Source organism: Thalassophryne amazonica, chromosome 1 (genome assembly GCF_902500255.1).
Source record: "Thalassophryne amazonica chromosome 1, fThaAma1.1, whole genome shotgun sequence".
In the NCBI taxonomy this organism is placed as follows: domain Eukaryota; kingdom Metazoa; phylum Chordata; class Actinopteri; order Batrachoidiformes; family Batrachoididae; genus Thalassophryne; species Thalassophryne amazonica.
In genome coordinates, this window is record NC_047103.1 from 55,402,504 (window position 1) to 55,427,958 (window position 25,455).

Consider the following 25,455-nt stretch of genomic DNA (forward strand, 5'->3'; position numbering starts at 1 on the left):
TCATATTCTGAATAACCAGCTAAGACTTGTTAAACCTTTTCAGGACTGCTGACTACTGATAGCTAAATTGCTTGGATAAGTACTCACCTTCCTGCTATACATTGACAAGAGGTGGAGGCGGCTCTTCCCCTCTCCGTTACTGGGTGCTGTCGCATCCACACCTGTGTGTTGTTGCTCTCTCCCGCCAGCAGTACCGGATCCGACGAGCGGAGGCAGTGGCCACCTGGGAATTCGGGACTTGGCGGTTCCAGTATTTCCAGGGTTCGGTGGCAGAGGAGATCTGGGTGGTTCCGGTTCGACTGAGACGGACGTCTCCTACCTTCGAGCCTGCCCACACGACACCAGCGGATTCGACCCCAAATTGTTAATTGTTGTATTCGTTGTGCTCGTTTCACAACAGTAAAACTTGTTATTCACCTTTCTCCATTGTCCATTCATTACGCCCCCTGTTGTGGGTCCGTGTACCTACACTTTCACAACAAAAACCTTAGAATTCCTTGAATTCTAAGACATTTCTTATAATTTTCCCTTGGTAAGATAAAAGGTATTCACAAAGCATCTTAGGCCTTAAGGAGCTCCTAAGGTGCAAACCTGAGTAGGAAGGAGGACTTTTAAGAAGCCTGAGTGTCTTAAACAGACAAGATGGCAGAAAGACAGACAGGAAGGAGAGATATTCTGCCTATGTTGAATAGCAGTGATTCAGTAACACACTGCCGGGTGATAGTGCAGGGATGATGTTTGTGGCTGACCTCATCAGGAATGAGCCACACTTTCACGAGCGCCACTAGCTTAACTTATGGCAAGCTAAAAGTGGACGCTCTTGTTCTTGCCAGTTTTTGGGTATTCTGTGTTAGTACGCGCCCCCAGCCGACATGCTTGATGAATTCCTGCGCAAAACGTAGTTCCTGTGAGATGAGTATTTCATGTAAATTAATTCTAAAATTTACCAGTAATAAAATTATAAAGATAACTGAAGTTTTAAGAGTGGCCATAATAAATATTTGAGGAACTTAAAGTTTATGAGCAACTTCACCTGCTCAAGCACATTGTAAACATTGACACAATGGAGTTTGATGTGGAAGAGTTCAGAAAGATATGATTGGAATGTTTTAATTACCATTTACAGTTGGCGATGAAAGACTTGGGTGTTAAACTTCGTGTTAAAGTCAGAACAAGAAGCTGCACTGAAAGAGATCTATCTGGGAAGAGACACATTCTGTGTGTTGTTGCTCCAACGAGAGCGGCACGCTGAGCAGGGTGGCGAAAGTAGTCCAGTGAGCTCAACCTATGGGCGCGAGCTATCCCATAATGCCAAAATAGCAGAGATGTTGGTCCAGTGAGAGCGGCACTCTGAGCAGGGTGGGAATGAGCTTCTCAGACACTTCCTGGATCACTCTTAGGCTGAGATTCCTTGCTGGGAACCTTTAGGCTAATTTGGGAGCTCTCTGGGAGGACTCTGAGAATCTTTGTGAATACAGGCCCAGGAGCTTAATCTTGATTCAGGACAACTGCAGTAGAATACATTGTGTAATAATAGTGTACGTAGGTGCAAACACTATACATGTTGCTATGGCAGTAACACCAATGTATGGTCAGATGCCTTAGTAACACATGGACATAGAAATCTGTTAGCCCATCAGTCACATCTGCTCAGGTTGCAAATATGGATGACCTTTGTCCAGTCTTTGATGTTTCTTTGGATGCATATTGAAAAAAACACAACAGTATATCCAGTTTCCGTGATAGTGATGTGATGTAATTCCAAGTGATGTTTGTGCATGGCTTCTAAAGTTAACACACCATGGCCCTGAGTTGTAATACCTGTGTCAGCCAAGTTGGTAAAACCATGAGAGCGGTCCAAGAAAGTACAAAGAACAAGAAAACACTCAGCTGAAACAATAACAAAACAAAAATGCCACAAAGATGGATGAGAAATATATGCTACATTGCTGTGGCTTTGTCATGACACATACATCAGCAAACCTCAAGTGAACTCAGCAAGGAAGATACTGTGATACCAGCCAGAAAGGAGTCCGTGCCAACAGGTCCGATAAACTTTAAGTGATTCAGCTGCATGCAAGGAACGTGCATAATTGTACACAAGTGCTCACTGGACTTGTATCTTGCTTTGAATCATTTAGTGAAAGTGAAGTTTGTTTGTCCCTTAAGTCCCAGTCAACTTCAGCTTGACTCATCAAATCAGTTCCAAATTAACGTTCAGGGCAAAATTTCATTTCATTTGGTGGACGCTAGAGACTCAGTGTCATTTTTGTTGTCTTTTCTCACTTTTCTTCTGTGTCTTTGTCTTATCTGCAACTTTTTTTCTCACATCTTTGCTGTGACTTTCAGCATATCTCTGCATGTGCAATTGATTATGATCAGGAAATGCAATCTTGCAAAGGAAGTACCCTGCTGTACCCTTTGGAATACAATCAATGAGTGAGGAAGCAGAAAGACACCAAAACCTGGACACAAATGAAGTGTTAAGTGAAGTAAACAATACAATGTGTGCACAGCACTGAAAGGCATTAGCAGAGCATGTTTTTCTTTGCAGGCTTCAGCAGAAGTGTGGTTTGGGTGGTGGGGCTCTCTTTTACGAGGCCTCTCCTGCTGGGCTAACTGTGCAAACAACAGCAGCCTGATGGCTTCGCTGCACTCTGCTGCAGATTCAGCAGCTGAAGAATGTCAGGCTTTTTCAATGCTGCAAATGTTGCTTTTTAACGTAGATAGGATGAGATTTTTTAATTAGCTGGTGCTTTCTCATAATTATAAGATCTTCAGTCATAGTCATGAGATGCCACCTCACACGAGACAGTATTTCATAATTATGACCTTTTATCAGATATTTATAAGTTAGCATTGCATAATTAGGATTTGCTCAGAATTATCACTTAATATAACATATTTAACTTAGTATAACTTAATTATTGCTCTGTCTCTTAATAATGAGTTAATATGTCATAATTATGGTTTATAATCTCATAGTCCGGGTCAACCTGGACCTGGGTAAGAGGCAGAAAATGAATGAATTAATCTCAGTTATGAATTACCATCTTATTATTTATTTATTTATTTTGTATTTATTACTAACTTTTTTATTATTCAATTATTCTTTCTCAAAATGATGTTAAGTCGTAATTATGACACAGTGATTCATATGAGATGGCACATCATAATTATGTAATATTAACAAATGGTTCTAAGATCATGTCATGACTGTAAGATAGTCATAAAGTAAGTCATTTTGGCAGCTTCCCTTGTTTTCACTTGGGGTCGGCACACCATCTGCATGTTGATTTGGCATTTATAATTATAAACTGACATCTCATAATTATGAGTTAATATGTCATAATTGTGGCTGTCACATAATGACTTAAATCTCATGGCTTAGACTCTCATAATTATGGCTATCTTCTAATTTTGTTATTATCTCATATGTATTATCTCATAATTATAGTTTATTAGATTAGATTAAATTAGATTAGAGTAGATTAAATTATTACATTACATTATTATTACATTATGCCTGGCAATCTTAGAATTATGAGTTAACATCTAATAATGTACTTATTTACTATTTACTTAATATTGCATAATTGAGTATTATTGTGATAAAAGCCACAAATATGTCTAGCTTCTAATTTTGTGTTATTATCTCATAAGTATTATCTCATGATTATGGTTTATTAGATTAAAACTTGTGCCAAATACCAGTGCGGATCTGGCTGTATCCGCTGTGGCGACCCCGAACAAAAACGGGAGCAGCCAAATAGACAACAACAGATTAGATTAAATTAGATTAGATTAATTATTAGTTAACATGTAATAATTTACTTATTTACTATTCTACTATTTACTATTTACTTCTAATTTTGTGTTATTATCTCATAAGTATTATCTCATGATTATGGTTTATTAGATTAGATTAGATTAGATTAGATTAGATTAGTTTAGACTTTATCAATCCCTTGGGAAGACTCCCTCTGGGAAATTGAGGTTCTAGAAGCATTGTATATCAGCACACAGGGTAAGAAGCACACAGAGTATCAAAAGTGGAAGGAAAAAAGTTTGCAAATATAAATATAAATCCCAGACATGCTGATCAATACTGGTTTACTGGCTACTACTGTTTCTCTCATTCCTGACCTCTGTGTTCCTGTTCCTCTGTCTTCCTATTATGTCATAATTATAAGTTCACATCTAATAACTGACTTACTATCACATAATTATGGCTTGCTATCTAATAATTATTAGATAATAACTCAAATATTATTTCACAATTATAGCATACAATCTCATAATTATGACAGTCTCTGAATTGTGTTTTATGTTGTGAATATTACTTATATTACAATTATGTCTGACAATCTTATAATTATGCGTTAACATCTAATAATTTACTATTTACTTACTTACTATTGCATAATTGCGTATCAATGTGATAAAGTCAGAATTGGTTAAACTGCTCCCCAACACACTACAGCCAGAGATTTGTTGGCTTTAGTTGTGGCCACAGTTAAAGTTTTCTGGCTCTTCTCTCAATGACCCTCAGCAGTGCGTTGACCCAGACCAACTGCAGAATGTCCTTTGTGGGAAGGTTTTCAGATTTTATGGTAGTTACCACAGCTCATCTGCAATGTGTTTCTGCATATCAGTGCAAGCATTGATTTGTTTTTCATGCAAGGAGGCCGCTTGTCAAGAAAATCGAAAGGGAAGTGACCCAGATGGAAATCAGGGTTAGAACTGAAACATTTTCTTTAGCATTCCACCGGTGAGGACGTCCAGGCTTAAATATCTCCAGTGTTTTCTGTTTCACTGCCAGTAGGAATTGCATGGGGGGGCGAACAGGGATAACCACGGATTAATACGGAGATATTGGCATTGATTCTCAGCTCAGTGAAAATGGCGGTAATTTCTGAGCGAGAGGCTGTGGTAAACAGTTTTATTTTAGCTCAAGCTCCATCACTTATCATGTGGCCAGGCTCCAGATGAGATTGCTATAAAACTGTGCACTTATTTTTGCAGGGGCTGAATGAAAAATGGATTTTGCACCCCCGCAAGATTATTTGTTCTATATCACAGTTATGTAATATTGTTCGAGGCTTCAGCCAGGAATCTGATATATTGGCTGACATAATCAAAGCACAGTCAGCCATTGTTACCACGCCGTTATGAACAAACACACCCAACACCATTCTGGGACGAGTTAATTCAAAGTCTGTCCACATGTCCTGTTGTTGTCAAGTGTGTGTTTTTTGGAATAATGTGGAGAAGATCTTCTGGTGTGTTTATTTATTTTTTTAATGGCTAATGGATGTAGGAGGTGGGGGTAGGTGTTATTTCAGTGCCGACTAATGGGTAATTTCAGCGCCCATGAGTCATGACTTCAAGATCCCCACATGTGAAATGTGGAAACCCGTGACACCTCCACTGCTATATTAATGCACATGCATGCATTCATGCACAAACCCACACATGCAGAAGTTGCAGAATGTATTACATTAAATGCACAATGAAGGCAAAAGTACATTTCTGCCATTTAAAGGAACAAGCAGTGTCTTTCTTAAGATTTACGGCTCATGTTATTCTCACATATTTTTGTAGCGGAATGTAGGTCAACAGAGAGGAAGGACACTTTTGCATTCCCAGAAACCCCAGAATGGGAATATGATCCCTTCAGCCATAGCCAAACCTGACTGAGAGAGCAATTTAAAGCGAGGTAAAGTGAAACAAAAGCTTGCACCCAAATGCCTCACTGGAGACATATGGAATGCATTACTTAAGGAAAAACAGCTTTTGCATTTTTTTTTTTTTTTTTGAATAACCTCCAATCACTGACAGAACCCATCTGGGGCAAAGCAGCTGAGCAGCAATAAGGAAGTCAAAAAGCTGACAATGTCAGCAGTATAGTTCTGCAGATGAGGGTTACTTTTCCATTGTGCACTGTTGTCATGTTAAGTCACGTGAACAGTGCCGACACAAAACCATCGTTGACTATGTGTTCAGCTTTCATGAAGCCTCACTGTAGTGACAGTCGGCTGAACACCACCAGAGTTGGTTGGAGGATTACAAAAATACAATACTATAGGAATACCTTTGGATTACTTTCAATGTAATCTCAATACTATTGAAATACTTCAAAATCACTGCTAAAAAAATGATGGACTTCATACTAAAAATGAAACTTAACCACAAATATTCAGGATTTTTTTTTAATCTGACAAGCTATTAATTAAACATCCATTTTCTAAATGCTTACTTTGTTTTAATTTATAATTTAATCTGTAGTTTGTCAGGTATAATCTGTGAGGATGACAAGTGGTTGGTTTATTTTAGGATCCCGAGTAAAGAGCTGTTGTGTCGTCTTCTCCTGTGCAGGTGTGGGACACAGAACTGGAGCACACGGCCGAAGAGTGGGCAGAGATGTGTCTGTGGGAGCACGGTCCTGCCGGTTTATTACCTCAAATTGGACAAAATTTGGGAGCCCACTGGGGAAGGTAAATCAAAATATGTAAGACACAATTTATACACAAGCATAGGGAATCTGTACCATAAACAACCTCACGTGCATGGCTCTGTATGTGTGTATGTGTCCATGTCCACAGTGAAGGCAGCTGTCTTGGTGTAGTGGCTTTCTGTGTGTGTAAGCCTCCACTTTACTTGACAGAAAAAAAAACTGCAGTACACACCTCTTAGATGAATCACCTGTACAACAAGCCATATTATTACAGCTATTTGGAATAAAATGCTTATAAAGGTGCCATTTGGCCATGGTAACATTTGTCACTGCCATCACGCTATGTGGTGCTGGCACCTTCAAGACACGTGAGCAATTGAGTCCATCATGAATCTTTGCTTTAAGGTGCCTTAAAGCCTTAGTCAGATCATCAGCCACAGTTTCAGAATTAACTTAAAACATCTAAATAAATCAAATAAAACTTTCTGTGTTTATGTTTATTGGTGGATCACAAGCCTGCTTTAGGGCCCGTTCACACATAGTGCGAAGTTTGGATGAAGTGCACACTTAGTGCGCATGACGCAAGAATCGTGTGCAAACCGTGTAATGTCGTCCCTACAGATGACCACTGTTGTACTGCTGTGAAATCCAAGTTCCCCACGAGTGTGAGTTTGCAAATGCACACACTGACATGGGGTGTGTGCGCCCCACTCACAGGAGGCGTGGCTTCCGACAGAAGCAGCTGTGGTGATCTGTCATTCTGGACATTCCAGCTACACAACACCTACTGTGTTTGGACAGTCATGGACTAACAACTGTTCACTGTGAGGTGCTGATTGTTCTGATTGGTCTGATTGATGTATTTACGTCGACATGAATAAAAACATATATCACCGTGGTGGCAACAAGCTGCAGCAAGCGAACGTGCGCTTGCTGACACTGACAGCCACAAAGGTTGAAACGGACCGTCAGATTGGGACTCCCCCAAGCTGGTGGCGGCTACATGTTGCTGCGGCTACCACACACTCACATCGCCTCAATTCGGAAAATGGACTGTTTCAAGTGCACATAAACAATGTCAAATGTATATGTGTTTGTCTAATTCTGATGTGTGTTATTATTATGATAAACAAGTAATAATTGTGGATTAATTGCTGTATCTTGTCTGTGGCAATTTGAGTGTGGACGTAATCTCGTTGTTGTTAGTGACAATGACAATAAATCTCATCCATCCATCCAGATCAAAACACGCAGCAAGCGATCCGACCGTCACGTCACGCACATCAGTTCTGCTCCACGTGACATGGTGTCTGTGCTGTGATGCACTGTCCACAAGACACGCATGGCGGGCAGACCATGCACACTGCCGACTGTACGCACCTGACCAGTAGATGTGGACATGATCAGAGCACACTGCTTCTCCTTCATGTCATTTCATGACTGTATATCTGTGGCCATGGGTCATCACCAGAAGAACAGACGGATCATTTTTGTATTGCACGCTTGATAAATGCGGTGTTTTTGTATGGTGTTGGATTTTATTTCATTTTATTTATTTATTTTTTTGTAATACTTCCATGTCCTTTCTGATATGAGCCAGATTCCCGCAGATTCCAAAGAACAGCTCTATAGCTCAGTGGTAAAGTCTCTGGCTGGTGATCAGAGGTTTTGAAAGGTGTGAGTTTGTGTCCCGGGTGGTGTTTTTTTTTTTTTAATTATTCCACATAAGCGGCACAACGTGATCCAACAGGTACCGGCTGGTTTTTATTTTTTTTATTTATTCCGCATAAGTGGCGCAATGTGGTTCCACACGTACCAGCTGGTTTTTATTTCTTCCACATAAGCGGTGCCATGTGCTGCACCTCGCACTGTTCCTGCTCAACAGACACCTGGTGCAAGAGTTTGTGTACGCCTGCCTAATTTCGAACTGTTTCATGCTGTTTCGCCATTTTCATCCAAACACCATCCAAACTTCACATTATGCGTGAAGGGGCCCTTAGAGGTGCATGCCGCCACCTACTGTATCGGAGTGTGTGGAACAGTGCCATTAAGAATTGTAAGTCAATACAATGCAAAACATGAAATAACAAGAGCAATAAGAGATTTCTGATATCCGCCAGTCCGGATACAAATCACCTCCAAAATTTATATGGAGTCTTCCATGGCCTAATATGTATCCGTGGTGAAATTTTGGTGAGAATCCTTCAAGTAGTTTTGACGTAATACTTCAAAGCCTATATAAAGTGAATCTTGATCCAGAATATGCATCTGGATCACCTCCAAATTTCAGTGGAGTCTTCCATGCCCTAATATTTATCTGTGGTGCAGATTTGGTGAGAATCTGTGAAGTAGTTTTGACATAATCTTCAAAGACTATATGAAGTGAAACTTGATCCAGAAACTTGATCCAGATCACCTCCAATATTTAATGAGTTCTTCCATGGTCTGTGTTCCATCTATCTGTGTTGAAAATTTCATCAAAATCCGCACAGTAGTTTTGATGTAATCCTGCTAACAGACAGACAGACAAATAAACCCAGGTGATTTTATTATGTCCTTGGCAGACGTAATAAAATTTAAAATAATCAAAATGTACAATAAATCCTAACACTATTTGGAAACTCACAAGTTTGATAGTTTTAGCACAATCTTAAATCACAGCATTTATGTGCTAATTCCAATGTTGTGCTTACTTTTTTCCTTATGAAAAATGCTTAAAACTGCTAGTTATGTTTAAACTGGTCACACTGTGCCACAAGTAACAGCGTTACCGTCTCCAATGGCCAACAGGATCCTGTGATTAGTAACAAGGTTTTAATAGCAACTTGATACCTTTTTAAAGGTAGGATGTTCACTGATCCTCATCTTTACTTATCAAAATCTGAAAATTTCAGACCTGAATATGCAGCAGTTTTTGTTTTGTTACATATGGAAATTTTGCAGAACTACTCACACAGACTCAATCCAATTGAAGAGAAAAATACATTGTTCCACCCCCATCTTTACCACCCTAGAACCATTGGTGGTGCAGTACTAGCTTCTGCTTTGGAATAATTGCATAACAAAGATAAACGTGAATGTGTTTTGACACATAAGGTTTAAACCAAATTACACATATTCACTCCCAACTCAACTTTATTGAAAATTTGTGGACTACACTTTAAAGTCAGGTCCATGCCTGGAAAGCAACCAGTTTAACTGAACTCTACCAATTCTCCCAAGAAGAGTAGTTGAGGTGCAGCCTGCTAAGGAACATGTAACCAAATATTAATGGGGGGTCTATGTATGCATATATTTGCACCTGAATGTATAATTTTGGTCTTGTCTGGATCAGAGAAGACCCAAAATAAATTCTAACTTGTGCACTCAATTCTTGTTTTTAAATTCTACCCTGAAAAATGAACAGTTGAAAGATATCATTTAAAGCCCCAAATTGACCATGAAATTCATGCCCATGATGAGTGTATGTAAAATTCGGACCACAACTGTAGTTGGACCAGACGTTTGTGAGGAGGTAATGGGAATGCCTGATGACAGTTGAGAGAATTTTAGTCCTATAGACAGTAGGATCTGAGGCCTATTGGTGTCTACAACTCCCATTGGGACACCAGTCCGACACGGCCTACTTCTGCTGTGACACACATGGCCCAACCCAAATGCAGAGCAATAACCATGTCGTGAATGTAAAAAAAATAAAATGTATGTCTTCCCTTTAACTGAGAAGACCAGGCTGGCACTGGATGAGACACTCAAACAGATTGGATGATTAGAGCAGATTGATTTGAGCCAACCTAGACAAGACCATAAGTTTCCCAGAGGTTGGTTCAAGGTGGCAGTCTGACTGCGATCTGCGGTCTGCGGTCTGCAGTCTGCGGTCCGATCGTGATCAACTTTGGAAAATAACAGAATGTAAAACACGAAATTCAGGAAGCCTGTATCTGAACACCACCATGGTATGCAAACGGTCTGGCGCCAGTGAGTCGGAAACCCAGTGCTGATAAACTGATAATCTGTCACTGATGAGGAGGGGAGTAGCGGGTGTGTAGAATGAGCCACGTGCCGCTGACGATAGGCGGTCCTGTCAACACGCCCACAGAACTGTCACACAGGCAAAGACAGGAAAACACAGGAGATATGAGGGGAAAGGGGATGAGAAACACAGGGGGGAGGGGGGTACACACAACAGGAGGCGTGCCATAACAGAATGTCAATTTGCCATTGGCTTCCACTTCACAAACATCACGCTTGCATTAATAATCACTACATTCTGACAGTATGTTGTGAGACTTAAAGGTCGCTTTTAAATTATGTGCAGCTATTCTGGAAAGGAGGCAGCACGTGAGGAGCAGAGTGTTCAGACATAATGCCAGCTCACACACAAATACTGCCTGCAGGATTATTGTGATCATGTTGGTTCATTCCTGTAGGTATCGTCCACCTACAGCCCATGTGCAGGCCTGGTACGATGAAGTGAAAGATTACTCCTTCCCTTACCCTCAGGAGTGTAACCCGTACTGCCCCTTCAGATGCTCCGGCCCAGTCTGCACTCATTACACACAGGTAGCTATGCAGCATGTCACAGAGTTCCATCAGCAGGTTTGAAGACATTATCTTCAGTGTTTATCATCAGTACTGCAGTTACATGTTTCATAGTGTCTTGTCATTCCTTTGTAGCTGGTGTGGGCCACCAGCAGTCGTATTGGCTGCGCCGTCAACGTGTGCTACAACATGAACGTGTGGGGACAGATTTGGGCTAAAGCTGTCTATCTTGTGTGCAACTATTCTCCAAAGTAAGCATGAACGATGCTCAACACGTACAGTTTAAAAAGTGTCTGTAAACATTTAGGGCAGTGATTGTGAACACTGGGGGCACATGTAGGATTTTCACTATCCCCAAAAAAGGGCTTTTACTATCATTGTACATAGATGAATACATACAAAGTAATGTGTCCTCAGCATTTAACCCATCCAAAGTACAGTTAGACACAATCCAGCTCCTTGGAGCAGTGGGCAGCCACAGTCTGGCACCCCGGGACCAACTCCAGATGTAGTGATGCTGCCTTGGTCAGGGGCCGAGAAAGGAGCAGACCCTAGATAAGCATGTTTTCAATAGGGTGAATGTTGACACTTGATACCTACAGTAGTGTTCAGAATAATAGTAGTGCTATGTCACTAAAAAGATTAATCCAGGTTTTGAGTATATTTCTTATTGTTACATGGGAAACAAGGTACCAGTAGATTCAGTTGAACATGCTTTTCTCTTTGAAAACCTGAGGAAAATGGGACGTTCAAGACATTGTTCAGAAGAAAAGCATAGTTTGATTAAAAAGTTGATTGGAGAGGGGAAAACTTATACGCAGGTGCAAAAAATTATAGGCTGTCCATCTACAATGATCTCCAATGCTTTAAAATGGACAAAAAAAAAAACAGAGACACATGGACGAAAACAGAAAACAACCATCAAAATGGATAGAAGAATAACCAGAATGGCAAAGGCTCACCCATTGATCAGCTCCAGGATGATCAAAGACAGTCTGGAGTTACCTGTAAGTGCTGTGACAGTTAGAAGACGCCTGTGTGAAGCTAATTTATTTGCAAGAATCCCCCACAAAGGCCCTCTGTTAAATAAAAGACATGAGCAGAAGAGGTTACAATTTGGCAAAGAACACATCAACTGGCCTAAAGAGAAATGGAGGAATATTTTGTGGACTGATGAGAGTAAAATTATTCTTTTTGGGTCCAAGGGCCGCAGACAGTTTGTGAGACGACCCCCAAACTCTGAATTCAAGCCACAGTTCACAGTGAAGACAGTGAAGCATGGTGGTGCAAGCATCATGATATGAGCATGTTTCTCCTACTATGGTGTTGGGCCTATATATCACATACCAGGTATCATGGATCAGTTTGGATATGTCATAATACTTGAAGAGGTCATGTTGCCTTATGCTGAAGAGGACATGCCCTTGAAATGGGTGTTTCAACAAGACAATGACCCCAAGCACACTAGTAAATGAGCAAAATCTTGGTTCCAAACCAACAAAATTAATGCCTCGCAGATGTGAAGAAATCATGAAAAACTGTGGTTATACAACTAAATACTAGTTTAGTGATTCACAGGATTGCTAAAAAAGCAGTTTGAACATAATAGTTTTGAGTTTGTAGCATCAACAGCAGATGCTACTATTATTGTGAACACCCCCTTTTCTACTTTTTTTTACTAATAGCCCAATTTCATAGCCTTAAGAGTGTGCATATCAATGCAACACTTTTTCTTCCCTGTTTCATCCAGTGAAGTGCACATGGCATGGTCTTAGTGGAACATTTGGCCAATAAAGTGTCTCTTGGTTTTAAATTACAATTTGTGTATTTTCTATTCAGTGAGTTTTGTTGTGTGATCTGAACAGGGGGAACTGGTGGGGTTATGCCCCTTACAAACATGGAACGCCATGCTCTGCATGTCCTCCTAGCTATGGAGGAGGCTGCAAAGACAACCTCTGCTTCAAAGGTATGTGTGTTCAAAGGCAGGAAAGAATCAAAGTGCTCGCATGGTGTATAGATAAGCATTCAGAAAGCATGCTGCTTTTTATACACTGTTTTTCTTATTTCACTTTAAGATGATAATTCCAACTCTCCCCAAGAGGAAAGGGAAGAAAACAACTTCATTGAGCCAGAGGCCCCTCGCACCCCACAGAATCCCTGGTCCCGGGTCTCCAAACCTGAGACTGCCGGTATCCCTGCCGGAACCCCCACCAAGCCCCCTATGGAGGACCTGCACAGGAATGAAGTGGTCAACACACAGCAGATGTGTAAGCTGCCATTTGGCTGTTTATTCTGGATCCAGTTTCATCTCAAAAGGGCAGGAGCTGGTTTGAGGATTGGAAGGTGCACAGAGTGGTATAGTTCAAGATCAGAAATAAAAGGAAAATTGCATAGTATTGGACGATGCGATGATGGAAAACAAGCACAAAAAATAGGTCTTGGTCAAAATAATCTTTTTTAGTTTTTCTTAAATTGGCTTGATGTTCTGTAACCTTCAGTTGTCGTCTTCCTGATTGACCCCGACAGCTTCTGAAGTGTACTGGAAGTCGGTCTTTGGAGGGGTGTGCTATTATTGTATAGTTTTCAGAGTGTTTGTTTGCTTTTGGCTGGGTGACAAGAGCTGAGGGGTGAGAGGGACTTGTGTGGTTTTTAAATGGCTTCCTTTCTCTAGTGCAAGGAGCTTATGCTTGTAAGCTCAGACACTTCATCTAGTATTGCTGACCACAAATGTTCTTGCAGGAAGTCCTCCCTTTGATTATTTGATGCGTCACATCGCTTATCATTAGCCTTCAGAACGTCATCTCATTGCATCCCAACAGTCAATTGCTGCATGTTGGTTCTTGTACGAGAACTGAAAGACTTTTATATTTCTGTGTTTCAGCTCAGCTTGTGGCCTGTGACACGAAACTGCGAGATCAGTGTAAAGGAACACCCTGTAATAGGTGAAGTCATGCTATCATTTAAGAAATGTTTGTTTCTATGAGAGTTTGTTTATTTCAACACTACTCTGACATGCTTGGGGCAATTTCCAACAAGCTTATATGTGGATGACAGTCAACTCCAGCGTTGCACTTAAAGGGTTTGCCTAGCGCCTCACTCACAACCCGCCGCACATCTGTCATACACATACATGTCGCAGGAAGTGGTAGGTCACAGCCGTGCCGCAGGAATCTGGAGGTAGGTTTGTGACAGAGTCCGGGCGTATAACTAGTCACGCACAGGCTGGGGGAATATTGCTCGGTCAGCCCGTGGCAAGTATATGTCTGATGCACATGATCAGTGCATGTTCCGTGCTTGTGGAGTGTGTGTGACTTGCAAATTAGCACCTCCGTGAGCCAGGAGTATGGGCTGCCACTGTGACGCAGGTGGTTAGCAAGTGCCAATCACGTGACAATCACTTCTGACTAGCATGTGACGCAAGCCAGGACTGTGTATAAAAGGAGGTCCTCCACTTCCTCTGCCACCTCGCATTCTGACGTCAGTGTTGCTGTACTAGCACAGTCAATATCACGTCATGCCTCTTTTCAGCCTCTATCATCTGCTTGTGGAGGTCCAACACCCTCAGACATTGAGACGGTATTTGCGATAGCCATTGGCGTCGTCAGCCGTAATGCTGGACGCACCGTGCGTACATTTTTTTTCATGGATTTATTCATGAAAGTCATTCAATATTACAAAAACAAAAATAGCTTATGTGGATGTGACACATCCCTTCGATATGAGCCTCGAGGCTGTGCAGCTGTCCAAGGTGCTGAAAGGGTCAAAACACCCACTGTGGTTCTGTGCTGCAATATATCGCAGCTCTGGCACCCAACCACACAGAGGTCACGTCTGATCACATCTCCTCTCTTTTTAAAAAAAACAAAAACGCTGTGCATGCATCAGATTATTTGGGGGTGAGGGAGGCAGGTGCAGGGGGCGACTGGTGCGCTATGGAATATAATCCTGGCAGCACCCTCTTTTTCACTTCTCCAATGCTACAGGCTACACAATCTCCCATATATATATATATATATATATATATATATATCACCTAGGGGTGGAATGTGAGATATACTTCTGTCTTGCGGGCCACACAAATAGCAAGTGCAGAGTACTTGTGTAACGCTTCTGAAGCACGTCACCCGTACAATAACCATACGTAACTCACGTGTCTTACTGTCATCATAAAGCTCCTACTAGCCATGCTATGGAGTTGGTTTGGGCATACAATATGTATGGGCCCCATACATATATAAGGCCAATAGTTTCCACAGACAGTCTGCAACCTTCTATGGTGCTGCAGACACACAAGTCATGCACACATCTCTTGCACAGTTTTGCCATTTTTCCCCGTAGACTGCACGTAACAGCATGTACAGCAGGTTGTGAGTGAGGCCTAAGGTCAATCATTGGGGCTAAGGATTTTCACTATGATTTGCACTGACCTTGGCAAACATATGGGGGCTGGTTTAATAATTAGAAAGCTCAAATTTACCAAAGGACAATCATTGAGGTAAAGCTCTGAGGTCTATATGTTGGCCTGTTTCTCCAAGATCGTTTTGCTGATTTCTACCAAACTTGCTTTGTCAATGAAAGTTGGTCCTGAAATTATAACTGAATTTATTTGTACAGTGCCAAATCACGACATAAGTCACTCCAAGGCACTTAACAAGAGCAAGGGCAATATTACCTACCGCCTGATCAAGCATACTGGCAGCAGTGGTAAGGGAAAAACGTTTTATGACAGGAAGAAGCCTTAAGCAGACTAGACTCAGTGGGGTGCCCACCTGCTTTGGCCATACCACCAATAAAAATTAACAAATAACAAAGTGTAACAAAGAAATGTCAAACGTGCAAAGACAGAAATTTTGCAGCTCAGCAATCCATATAGTCCAGTGGCTGCAACAATCTGGTGGCTCAAAGAACATCCAAACAGTGAAGAGACATCACCAAACATAGGGAATTAAAATGGTGTTCAGTCTCAGTCTGACTTTCATTACTTTTCATCTCTTCACACAAGTAAGGTCTAACCTTACTAACCCCCAGAGCAACAGTGGCAAGGAAAAACTCCCTCTGAGGAAGAAACCTCAAGCAGACCAGACTCAAAGGGGTGACCCTCTGTTTGGGCCATGCTACAAACATTAATTACAGAAACAATTTACAAAACAAATATACAGGAAATGCTGTTGGTGCACAGGACAGGAGGGTTGCCAAATACAACTCCCATCTCTGATGGAGCTGCACCTTAAACAGAGAGAAAAAAAAACTGAATCAGGCATCAGAAAGACAAGAAATACTGTATAATTTGCCAGCATTAAACAACAAGAAAAACAGAAGAAATACAAAGATGATCACCGGCCACTGGCCCTAAGGTTCACTAAAAGACCAAGAATTTAGGTAAAGTTGAGACGGTGGCACGCAACCTTTCCTAATAAAATGAATTAAAAGAGTAAAAAGCGTAAAACAAAACTGTACCAGTATGCCAGCCAAACGAAAGGGAAAATAAGTGCGTCTTAAGTCTGGACTTGAAAGTCTCCACAGAATCTGACTGTTTTATTGACGCAGGGAGATCATTCCACAGAGCAGAGGCACGATAAGAGAAAGCTCTATGACCTGCAGACTTCTTATTCACCCTAGGGACACAAAGTAGTCCTGCACCCTGAGAACGCAAAGCCTGGACCGGTACGTAAGGTTTTATTAGGTCAGCTAGGTAGGGAGGTGCCACTCTGTGAACAATTTTATAGACTAGTAGCAGAACCTTAAAATCTGATCTCACAGGGACAGGAAGCCAGTGAAGGGATGCCAAAATGGGTGTAATGTGGTCGAACATTCTGCTTTGTGTCAAAAGTCTGGCTGCAGCATTTTGGACCAATTGGAGACCCCTAATGCTAGACTGTGGTAAACCAGAAAATAGAACATTGCAGTAGTCCAGTCTAGAAGAGATAAACGCATGGATCAGGGTCTCAGCATCAGCCATAGACAGGATGGGACGAATCTTCGGTATATTTCGCAGGTGGAAGAAAGCAGTCCTTGTAATATTTCTAATGTGGAGGTCAAAGGACAATGTAGGAACACAAATTACCCCAAGGTTCCTCACTTTGTCAGTGTGATGTATGACACATGAGCCTAGGCTGAGCGTTAACTGGACACATTGATGCCGATGTCTCACTGGACCAAGAACCATCATTTCAGTCTTATCAGAGTTTAAAAGTAGGAAGTTTCTACGCATCCAACTTCTTATTGATGCAGAGCAATCTTCTAAGGATTTTATTTGAACAACATTACCTGCAGTTACTGTCATGTATAACTGAGTATCATCAGCATAGCAATGAAAGGTAATCCCAAAACGCCACAATATGTGCCCAAGGTGCCCTAGATAAAGGGATAAAAGCAGGGGGCCTAACACGGACCCCTGTGGAACCCCAAATTTCATGTCACTAAGGTTAGAGGTAGTGTTACTGTACAAAACAGACTGGTCACGTATGACGTCAGCCATGCAAGGGCACTCCCAGTAATCCCAAAATGATTTTCCAGCCTTTTAAGTAGAATATGATGATCCACGGTATCAAATGCAGCACTGAGATCTAACAGCATCAGAACTGTAGTGGTGTCCGAATCCATTGTAAGCAGAAGATCATTCACCACTTTAGTGAGAGCTGTCTCTGTGGAATGATATTTTCTAAAAGCAGACTGCAGTGGCTCAAAGAGATTATTCTCAGTAAGATCGTCCCGGAGCTGCCGTGACACCACTTTTTCCAGAATTTTAGAGCAAAATGACAGATTTGATAATGGCCGATAGTTTTTCAATACACTAGGGTCAAGATTAGGTTTCTTAAGTAATGGTTTAATCACTGCAGATTTGAAACATTTAGGAACAGATCCAGAAGTTACAGAACGATTAATAATTTCCAGCACAGTCGGCCCAAGAGTGGGCCACAGGTCCTTAAACAGTTTTGTTGGTATAGGATCAAATAAACAGGTTGTGCTTTTTGTTGATGTTATGAGTTTCGTCAGCATGCCTAGGAAGATACTATCAAATTCTGTAAATCTAGGTAATACCTCAGTAATGGCGCCCACCTCATTAGCAGGGTGTTGTGGCTGGGTTAAGGCATGCTGGGATATGTTTAACCTAATGTCTTCTATTCCAGGAAATCTTGTGCTGTAAAAGGAGAGCGAGCTACAGGTGTTGCCACCGCGTCAAACAAGAACTTTGAGTTATGCTTGTTTTTGTTGATCAAATCAGAGTAGTAGGTCTGCCAATAATGGTAGCCAGTAATGCATGCTTATAGTCTAAGATAGCATCATGCCACGCAAGGTGGAATATTTCTAATTTTGAATGACGCCATTTCCGTTCTAGACCTCTAGCCTTATGCTTGAGGTCACGCAGGTAATCATTGAACCAAGGTGACTGTGATTTGGGGGAGCACGGTTTTAACACAGGTGGCGCAGTCATGTCGAGTGTAGTTTTGAGCACTGAGTTTAAACTATCCACAAGTCTGTCAACTGATTGGGTATTTGCCAAATGTGAAGCTAAGACATCAGGCAATCTAGCTTTGAGTTCAGTCTTAGTTGAGGAGTTGATGCATCACCGTAGTGATATATAAGGTTGCTATTCCACTAAACAGGGCAGCGAAACTGTAAACTTAATAAGTGAGTGATCAGAGACCACTGATGTAAGAGGCATAATGTCAATATTCATGACAGCAATACCACATGCGAGAACCAGATCCAGGGTATTACCACTAATGTGCGTCGAGTCCCGAGTGCATTGCCGAAATCCTAATGCATCCACAATTTCCATAAATGATTTGCAGAGGGGATCAGAAGGCTTATTTATATGAACGTTAAAGTCACCAATGATATGAATGTTATCTGCAGTAGTTGACAAGTGAGAGATGAATGCACCAAATTCATCTAAAAATTCAGACTATGGGCCAGGAGGCCTATATACAGTGACAAAGTAATACGGCTGATTTTTATACTTCTGACCTTGGCAATGCGTAACATCCTGAGCAGAGCGGAGAATCAGATGCTCAGACGAGTTATATTTGTGACCCCCAACAGCTAATAAGATAAACCTAGTTTTCTAAATAAGAGCAACACCGCCGCCTTGCTTTGCATCATGAGGGATGTGACTAAATATATATGCTGGTGGGCAGGCATCATTTAAGGGGAGGACAGCTGTAGGTTTAAGCCAGGTTTCACATAACCCAATCATATCTAAGTGATGATCAATAATTAGATCATGATCAATAATTAGATCATTGCTTTCCAGTGACTTACTCTAGTAAATAGGTCTCTGGCACATCTAGGCACCATGAAACACTCCAGGTTTCCAAGCAGCCTCTGAACTTCACATTGTCATTCAGGTCAAGCAGAGGTCAATCATTTGGGTCAAAGTCAAGTAATTGAGGTCAAATGTCAGATTGCCATACCAGTTACTGTCTCTATGCCCATGGGAACTATTACATTTTATAACAAAAACTTTAATATTGTCAGTTATACTTTAAATTTTAGTATTTCACAATGTGAGATTTAGGACTAATCAGAAACTGCATTTCTACTGTGCAGTAATGATAAAGATATTTTGATTCTTACATTTAAAATGAAGCATAATATCAATAATGGGAATACACCATATCGTGTAAAAAAATGGGGGCATCTTTTTCTTTTTAAAAACTTAATTCCTGTTAAAGCTTGGGTCTTAGGATGCTTAATGTCAACAAGAGAGATGGAGTTCAGCAAGGAGGGAACAGATGTTTACATGTCCTGAGGATGAAGACTACATACGTGGTCTGTCCATAAATTAACGGTCCTTTTTATTATTTTTTTTAAACTATATGGATTTCATTCATATGTTTTTACATCAGACATGCTTGAACCCTCGTGCGCATGCGTGAGTTTTTCCACGCCTGTCGGTGACGTCATTCGCCTGTGAGCACGCCTTGTGGAAGGAGTGGTTCCACCCCCTCGTCGGATTTTCATTGTCTGGAAATGGCGGAATGAAAGGAACTTTTTTCCATCAGAATTTTTTCAGAAGCTGTTAGAGACTGGCACCTAGAAACCATTCGAAAAATTTATCTGGCTTTCAGTGAAAATTTTACGGGCTTCACAGAGAATAAGGACTTTAACTACAGCTTTAAGGACCCCTTTAAGGACGGTCGGTGCGCCGCGCTGCGAGCTGCGACGATGCGGCACAAACCACTGGATCATTTCTAAGCTGATGGCTCTGTGGATACGAAACCGTCGTGTGCTCTTTCTCTGGTTATCACAAGACCTGGACATCAGCCATTTTCTGGCAGATTTCACTTTTAACAAGAGATTTTGTCATGGAAAGCCGTGCGGAGGCTTCGCGCGTCACGACCGATTCGCTGATGAAGCGAGACAAAGGAACACCTCCGTTTCGGAGTGTTAGAGGACAAGTTGGGACATGTCCAGCTCTCCACAAGTTCTTTTATACTCACTCGACTGGTAAGCACTGAAAGCCGAGATAGATCACAGTGCTAAATTAATTCTATCACAGTGTAAAATCAACTCCATCATGCTGTGAATGACTCTTATTGGAGTAAAAACCTTGATTTGACAACACGGTAGAGCTGATTTCATTTTATAATAGAGTATATTTTACTTTATTTAGACTGGGACCAAATGTAATCCCAGCAGAGCATATTTTACTCTGCAAAATTTACTGTGTACAGAGCAAAGGAGCATGGTAACAGAAAGCCCTGTAACCTGCTGGCTTCTTTTTCACCTTTGAGATACAATGCAGGCTTACATATTAGGCACACAGAGCAACGGAAGGTACATAAGGCTTTACAAGACCTATCAGATCAGAAAGTGCTTGACCGTTCAGTATTTTATATGTTAACAGCAAAATCTGATACCTTATACAGGAAGCCACTGTAGCTAATATCAATTTGATTGCATAGGTTTGAATATCTTTGTTTTGGTTAGAACACTAAACCCAACACACTGACCCAATTGGAGACTTCTAGTTGGAGTTGGAGCCATTCGACCATGTGGATAAGGATTGTGTTGCCAGTGCTGAGTGTGGCATTGAAAACTTTCACCACCATTGTTGAGCTCATATTTGTCTTTTTTTGTCTCACTCCACAGATACGAGTGTCCAGCCGGATGTCTCGATGGTGTGGGGAAAGTAGTTGGGACAGTTTATTATGAAATGGTAGGCTGATTAATTGTTTTTATTACACTGTGCTGTGTGATAATTAATTGAGGTTTAGTTGTTATGTTTGAGTGATGCACTAAATGGGTGATTTAATATATGTGTAAAGTAATTTTTGACCATCTTTTGCAGCATTCCAGTGTGTGTGGTGCAGGACTCCATGCTGGTGTCATTGATAATGATGGAGGGTGGTTGGATGTAACCAGAGAAGGACGAAAAAACTTCTTTATCAAATCTACTAAGAATGGAGTCCGGTCTCTAGGGTGAGACAATATTCAATTTATACTGCTATTTTGTTATATTATTTTTGAAAATATTGTGAAATTATTGATGTTTTATGTTTTTAATTGGCAGAAAATATCAGAGTGGTAATTCTTTTACAGTTTCCAGAGTATCAGGTGAGTCGTATTACAGCTTTTGTCCTGTTTTATATCGTGTACCGTTGTAATTACAACATGTTTGTTGACACAGACTGTGTTGCTTTCTTACAGTCCAAGCGATCACATGTGAGACCACAGTTGCACAGCTGTGTCCACACCAAAAGCCTGTGAAACACTGTCCGAGGTAGAAAAACAACTTTATGACTACATTTCACTCTTTCTCTCACTGAAGGTCCTTCAAGTCAGTGGCTGTTTCCAACCCTGTTTCTTTTTAGGTTATACTGCCCGAGGAATTGTCTGGAACAGAATCCTCAAATATCGCGAGTGATTGGCACGGGGATATACTCTGATGTAAGTGTCTGTTTTTGAAGCTAAATGAGTAAAACCCAAACGGCAACTTCAGCTGCTGAGAAATTAAGCCAATACGGAAGTGCCGAAGCCCACGGTTCCTTGAATGTCTCCTTCAGGCTGGCTCCAATCCCCATACAACAATCATGTCCAACTTTACATTAGAAATAAACAGCCTGGCACAAAAAAAAGAGAAGGTTTTTATTCCCATTACAATTTTTCTCACGCATGACAGTGTCCTGATTGGGCTTGTGGGATTTGTTTGGGGTGTGGTTATTGTATTACTATTGACTTTTTGTTCTTGCTTAGGTTTTGTGTAGAGATTTCTCTTGTCTGGTGTCTGGTGTTAGGCGTTTCCCTCCTGTCCTCCGTCCTGCTTGCCACGCCCCGTTCCAGATCCTTCCACCTGTCTTGCATTTCCTCCTAATCACTCCCTCTTTCTTAGTGCACCTTGTCCCTCACCTCATTGCAAGATTGTTGTGCCTTGTGCCTCTTTCGAGCATTTCCTTCAGACTGTCTAGTCCTGTTTTTGCCTACCCATGTGTTTGTCCTGCCTGCCTGTTTTTGGGGCCTGTTCTCTGCCTAATGTTTCGGATACTTCGGAGCCTTTTTGTGTACCGAACCCTGCTCAAACCATCATTAAACCCTGTCAAACTCAGGTCTGAATCCTGCAGTTGTGTCCAACCACTTTGCAGCACAGAGTCTGACAGACAACTTTATAGGGGTGAATTTTTATATACCTGATATGTTTAAGATATTTTAAGATAAAAACATGAATGATTAGGGCCATGGCCACTTTCAGTGAAGGCTAATGTACCAGGTACAGCCACTAGCAGAAGGCTGTTGCTGTGGACTCAACCATGTTTGTCGTTCTGAGCATTTTTTTTTACAAATATCTGAGATAATATTGCTTGCTGTGCAGTTAACTGTACTAATAGACCATTTAAGAAGTCAGTGCTCCAATATTTCTACATTAATGTTAGGATTATTTAATATGGATGTTTGTGGACAGGGGTGGTGGCAAAGCAGTTATGTATGCTTGTTTCCAGTGTGGAAGGTTCCTGGTTGAAGACCACCCCTGCCCGTTCTCCATGTCATGTTAAGTTGTCAGGAAGGGCATCTGACATAAATCTTGTGCCCAATCAACATGCAGATCCACCTCGGATTTGCTGTGGAGACCCTGTGTGGAAATACAAGGGAGAAGGCAAAGAGACTATTTCTTTTGTATGCTGGCGCAAATCTTCAAAAGTTGCATTTGAGTCCTGTCAGAAGCCACCACTGCCGATTCACAATATGGTTCAGCTATTCTTTTTCATGAACCAATATTTGTCATCATGACATTTGTCTCACGTTCTCCTGTAGACATCTAGTATATGCCTAGCAGCAGTCCATGCGGGAGTCATCAGAAACAGTGTGGGTGGCTACATTGACGTGATGTCAGTGGACAAGCGGAAACAATATGTTGCCTCGTACCAAAATGCCATTTTCTCAGAGAGGTAAGAGACTGTGTTTGGTTCATTTTCTGGTAACTAAACCATCCCTGAGTGGGAAGTATGAATCAGAATGAAATGTATTATGCATGTGTGTATGCAAGCAATTTTGTCTTTCATAAAAGTCATCTTTTTAATCCATCTTGTTCCTTCCAGCAGCACTGATGGTGGCAGTATAGGTCCTCCTGGTAGAACCATTTTCTATTAATAATAGAAATACAATAAAAACAATTTCAATAATGGAATAAAAAGATAAAACTCCCCAAAAATATGAAGTACCCAAGACTGACTGTGAGTGGGGGCAGAATCTCTGAGTTTTTCCTCAGTGAACACGGGCTCATCGTGAGTGTGTTGTGGCTCCAACACTGTTCAATGCTTGCATGGACTGGGATCAGTTTAGAGTTGTGGAGATAAGTCGCTTCTCTGTGAGGAAAGGTTTATTGACTTTGACGTCATGGATGATGCTGCGATCTTTGCACAATCAATGAAAACCCTGATATTAGCACTTGGGAAACTTGTAAAGATATTCACTTACCTTCACAGTGGCATTCATGTGTCTGGGTCCTCAACCTTTGAGATCAGGAGATGTCTGGGAAGAGCTTATGGAGTCATGAGATCACTGGACATACAGGTTTGCTGATGGAGATCATCTTTGTAGGACAACAGGGAGGTGATGAACAGTTTCTTCACAAGACTGATAAGGAGTATCACGCTCACATTTTGCCCATGTGGCAAAATGTGGGTATCATCCAGCACGTAGGTGCCTCAATGTTAAGACCCCAGTGGCTGGAGAATGCCAAGGGGGCACCCACCTTTTGCCTTGTTGCGGCAGATAGATGGTTACTTTCAATAGGTAGGAATGTACTGGTTGTGTGACTGGATGGTTGCCATCCAGGACCCAAGGCAGCAACGCAGAATGGAGAATTAGCACATGCTCCCAGACGTGACCAATATAAGAAATATAGGCCAGATAAGCATGAGCACATGAACATACTGAAAACCTACATTTTCCTGTAAGATCATGTGGGAGACGATTAAAACATCAGACCTAAAACATTTATCACCACGTCTTTGTGAAGCAGTTAAATCATTTGGACGTAAGAAGGAGGGAGAAATCATTGGATCACAGGTAAAGAGAAATGAATCCTCTCCGTCTGTTTAAGGTGCAGGCACCTCATTAGCATCACTCATGCATTGTGTATGAGAGCGTGATTAGCATGCTCCATCTCTAAATAATGAAGATGAGTGCATGTTAACGTAGACCTTAGAAGGGTTTGTTCTTTTGGTAGGAAGACAAAAAAGAGCAACAGAATGCAGAACATAGAAATGCTGAAGTTTAAGGTGCATGAATAGGACCCACTGCTGTCTATGGGCAGTTCAGTGACCTCGGATCAATACTGGTTTAATTTTAGAATAGACAACTTGAGCTGGAAGTAAAATTCATAGCATGAAATGGAAAAACCTTCTTTTGCACGGACATTACCCTTCAGGATGTTGTCTGTCAATATGACGTGAATATTGAGTGAGTGTATGAATAGCTTAAATTAAGGTCAGTAAAAATTGTATGGAGGGCTGTGACCTAACTAAATTACCTCTTACAAGCTTTTATTTGTTGATTTATTTATTGACCTTGGTGGCCACCAGGCCAAGGCTACAGCTCATGCTACATGCAACTTCAAACACATGCTTCTAATTTCCATGATGTATTTAATGATTATCCTCATTGTTTGCCCATTTAACTTGGTGAGCTATAACATGATGATTGTTGTTTTTCAGTTATCTTGTCAACAAACTAAAGGGGATGAACTCATTTAAAGCTGGCTGCAGTTATATGAACTCAGTGACAATTGTGTCTGCAATGAAATAGAATTCAAGGCTAATACAAGAATCACGGGGTGGGGGGGATTTATTATTGATATTGTTGATTTCACGGGTATGTTCAGGTAATAATTTTCCTTGTTACGCTTTCCTGCGCGTCTCTAATATTTGATTAAGAAGAACATGAGGATATGATTGTCGCGGCTCGTCTTTAGTCTTCTCGGGATGTCTTCTTTTAGATAACACAAACTAATTGCA

At 41.2% G+C, this 25,455-nt stretch overlaps 1 protein-coding gene across 2 annotated transcripts in view; it reads left to right on the plus strand.

Annotated features, from left to right (window-relative positions):
* crispld1a (cysteine-rich secretory protein LCCL domain containing 1a) overlaps window positions 1–25,455 on the plus strand; it is a 113,494-nt gene that overhangs the window by 36,695 nt on the left and 51,344 nt on the right. For both annotated transcript variants that reach the window (XM_034170295.1, XM_034170302.1), the window contains exons 3-14: window positions 6,379–6,497; window positions 10,885–11,017; window positions 11,132–11,247; window positions 12,862–12,962; window positions 13,072–13,263; window positions 13,878–13,938; window positions 21,095–21,161; window positions 21,294–21,424; window positions 21,516–21,559; window positions 21,653–21,725; window positions 21,817–21,892; window positions 23,252–23,385. In XM_034170295.1, coding sequence (XP_034026186.1) covers window positions 6,379–6,497; window positions 10,885–11,017; window positions 11,132–11,247; window positions 12,862–12,962; window positions 13,072–13,263; window positions 13,878–13,938; window positions 21,095–21,161; window positions 21,294–21,424; window positions 21,516–21,559; window positions 21,653–21,725; window positions 21,817–21,892; window positions 23,252–23,385 — 1,247 coding nt within the window. The remainder of the gene's footprint in view (window positions 1–6,378; window positions 6,498–10,884; window positions 11,018–11,131; window positions 11,248–12,861; window positions 12,963–13,071; window positions 13,264–13,877; window positions 13,939–21,094; window positions 21,162–21,293; window positions 21,425–21,515; window positions 21,560–21,652; window positions 21,726–21,816; window positions 21,893–23,251; window positions 23,386–25,455) is intronic.